At 34.7% G+C, this 3,502-nt stretch overlaps 1 protein-coding gene across 1 annotated transcript; it reads left to right on the plus strand.

The window, feature by feature from the left end:
* Window positions 1-2,499: 2,499 nt before the first annotated feature.
* On the plus strand, window positions 2,500-2,898 carry LOC114579870 (SKP1-like protein 4). Its single transcript, XM_028695772.1, has 2 exons — window positions 2,500-2,784; window positions 2,878-2,898. The coding sequence occupies exons 1-2, from the start codon at window positions 2,500-2,502 to the stop codon at window positions 2,896-2,898; spliced, it is 306 nt and encodes a 101-aa protein (XP_028551605.1).
* The last annotated feature ends 604 nt before the right edge of the window (window positions 2,899-3,502 follow it).

Below are 3,502 nucleotides of genomic sequence, written 5' to 3' on the forward strand. Positions count from 1 at the left end.
ACTATTTCATACCGACTATGGTCCCTACAACCATCGTACTTCGCCCCCGAAGATCGTCCCACTGACCACTATTTCCCATCCGCTATGGTCCCTCCTACCAATGTCGCTGGCCGACCCTGCGACCTCCATCACCAACAATCACCCATTGAATAAGATACTTATTACAACCATCCTCTGCCAACCGCGGTCCCTCTGTCTAACGTCGCTTGGCGATTGCACTCCCTCTGACTAATATTGCTAGCTATGATCCCTTCGACCATAGTCGCCCTCCAAACTCCATTACCTGCCAACTATGATCCCTCCAACCAATGTCACCTCTCGACCCTATGACCTCAGGCGACTATGAACCCTTCGACCACCGTATCTCTCCCATCTACTATGATCCTTATGACCATCGTTGCTGGAGAAATATCGTCCGTCGGACAACTGTCGCCCGAGGAATAATATCCCTCTAACCATCGTCGCCCGTCGACTATAGTCCATCTAACCCACGTCACCCATTGGCTCTGTGACCTCTTCCACCCGTCGACTACAATTCCTCATACCACCACCATCGCCAGCCGATTATGGTCAGTCCGACCACCGTTTCCCCCCAACTATGGTCACTCCGACCAACTTCGCTCTCTATCTATGGTGCCTTTGGCCACCTTCGCCCTTCGATTACGGTATCTTCGACATCCCGTCACACACTAGTGGAATCATTTTAATTGGGTCAGACCCAGTGATTTTTTTCCTTTTTTCAGGATTTTTCATGTAAAAATCTTGATGTCTCTTAAACCTTTTGTACCCCGGCCCTCTATCTTTATATGTATGTGTGCTATATTTGGTTCAAAGCTAAGATATTAGGATTTTATCTCTCTAATATATATGCCAATGTAGAGCCAAACATAACGAAATTTTATGTTCAACACATGAAAATTTATCGCTACAAATCACTTATTTTTTTGCTTAATAATCAATTGGTGAAAAAGTTTTAGATATTTATATATGCCATTTGTTAGAAATTATCATTTCATTTGTGTTATTTCTTTTAAAAAAAAATCATTATAAATGTAGTCATTCCAAAACGCAGCACCTTTATATTATGCATAGTACAGTCAATTTTGATGAATTAACAAAAAATCTCAACAGCCCAAATTTCAAACTCCATAGAAAAGGTCCTTTCAGTTCTATGAGGAAACAAGAAAACGAAACAAGCTATTTTAATTTAGCACTTCAGATGATATGAAGATTCAATAATAATAATTGAAGAAAGTGTTCTCATTTTTTCTCTTTTTTCACTGCCAAATTCAAACATTTGGAGATTCAAGTAATAAACATCAATTTGTTAAGATTTTATAGAGACTTTTATAGTATATATAGTTTCCTCTTATCTTAAAGTTTCTTTTGAGATAGTTTTCTTACTACTTTGATTTCAAACTGCAACTATAAATTTAATTTGACCCCTATTTTTTCACTACTAAAATTTTTTAATGCAAGAAAGCTAATTTTTATAATAGCTTTACAACCACTTTTATAAAAAGTAACTATTGTTCCAAATGGGTAAAATTATAATATGGGCGGATACGGACGCTGTGCGGAGGCGAATCAGAATGCGCCACATCACCCCTTTATTGTGTACCTGCTATATATCGGGTGACGTGGCATACTCTGATTTGCCTCTAGATGGTCCGGTGTCCACACAAAATAATTTCTCCTCAAATGGGCCCTAAATGACCCTCGCCCCAAAATTATGAAAATATTGATTGAAATTTAAAATTAAATTCAAAATTAGAAAATAAATGCAAATTCAAAATATTGACTACGGGTGTGTTTAGGATGAAAGTACATTTTTCGTAAATGTGATTATAAAGCTGAAGTGGAAAAAAATAATATTTTTAAAAGTTATTGTAGAAAGCAGTTTCATAGTACAAAAATTTCTTAAATATAGTGAAAAAGTAATGACCAAATAGAAACTATGATCGTCATATGAAAAAAAAAATAATAATAATAATAATAAAGCTGCCCCAAATAATACCTATATGACCCTGTCCTAATATTCATTTTTCCCAAATATAGTAATCTAATCCACATTATTATTATTATTATTATTATTATTATTATTATTATTATTATATATAACAATCTTTGACATTGTACCTCCATGTGGCCGTGTGTGATTGGTGCAACAAATTTGTGGCTCTTTTTAATTTTAGGTTTTTTTTTTTTTAAGTTTTAGCTTAAAATAACAAAATTTTCTATGATTTTGCTTGTTTAAATCATGGCCTCATCTTTTTAAAGCTAAATTTAGTCAATGCTAGCTTGCGCAATGTTTGGAATTTTATTCCTTAGGCGTTCAATGTGAGAGGTGCCGAAAATGTATGATAAATTAAGAAAATATTTTTTCTAAATTTAAATCTTGACCAATTCTAATCTTTGCAATAAATAAGAATGGGTGGGTCTTGGCTTTTTTAACCGACATTTATAAATTGAGCAACGGCTTTACATGGTAGAACGAGGATGGCCAACGAGATGAAGAAGATGATAAGAATGATGGCTTCTGATGGAAAGGAGGTGGTGGTGGAAGAGGCGGTAGCGATGAAGTCTGAGATTATCCGTCACATGATTGAAGACAATTTCACAGAAGATGTCATTCCAATACCCAATGTCACCGCCTCCGTCCTCTCTAATATCTTTGATTACTGCAAGAAGCACATGGACTTCTTGCCTGAATTCGAAGAGCTTGAGGACTTTGATAACAAATTCGTTGACATTGATACCGATGCCCTCTATGATCTTATCATGGTAAATAATTATCCAAGTTCAAGTATTTTCTTTTTTGTTATGTCCTTTGTTTCATTATCATATATTTTCGTTCTTTGTTTAATGTTATCATAGGCAGCAATTATTTGGGCGTGAAAGACTTGATAGATTTGATTTGCAAGAAAGTCGCAAATATAATCCGATGGAAAACACCAGAGGAAATCCGTCAAATATTTAAAATTGAAAATGATTTCACGCCCGAAGAAGAAGAAAAGATCCGGAAGGAACACGCATGGGCCTTCGAATGAACCGCTTTTGATGCTAAATTTTTTATTTTTTATTCAATCATAAGTTTATAGTCATTGTAATTTTTTCTATTCAATCAGTATTTTCTTATTTTAAGAAATTTTACTCTGTTTAATTTTAAAATTGTTCAATTTGTCTTAAAATTCTTATTAAACATCAAAGCAATTGTAATTGTGGAGCATGTTTGGTTTTTTTGTATGCCTAGATTAGAAGATCATTCAACGGTTCCATGTCGATTAGCAAAGGAAATTGATGATGACAATTGAGTGGCAATGTTTTCAATAAAGCTCAATGAATCAATTGAAGGAACTCAAATTGATCTGTAAAAGAAGAAAATCAAATTGGTCAAAATCTTGCTTGAATGTAGTTCAAATCATGGGAACAAAATTCAAATTTAATTTGAACAATAGAGAACCTAATTCGAGCTCATGGACAAAATAGCTCCAACTTTGTG

Source organism: Dendrobium catenatum, unplaced genomic scaffold (genome assembly GCF_001605985.2).
Source record: "Dendrobium catenatum unplaced genomic scaffold, ASM160598v2 fragScaff_scaffold_672, whole genome shotgun sequence".
Lineage (NCBI taxonomy): Eukaryota > Viridiplantae > Streptophyta > Magnoliopsida > Asparagales > Orchidaceae > Dendrobium > Dendrobium catenatum.

What these genes read in the sequence shown, in the direction of transcription:
- LOC114579870 (XM_028695772.1), top strand. Translation starts at nt 2,500, where the DNA reads ATGGCCAACGAGATGAAGAAGATGATAAGAATGATGGCTTCTGATGGA. An exon ending in CCCTCTATGATCTTATCATG is followed by an intron (nt 2,785 to 2,877) that starts GTAAATAATTAT and finishes ATGTTATCATAG; the next exon opens with GCAGCAATTATTTGGGCGTG.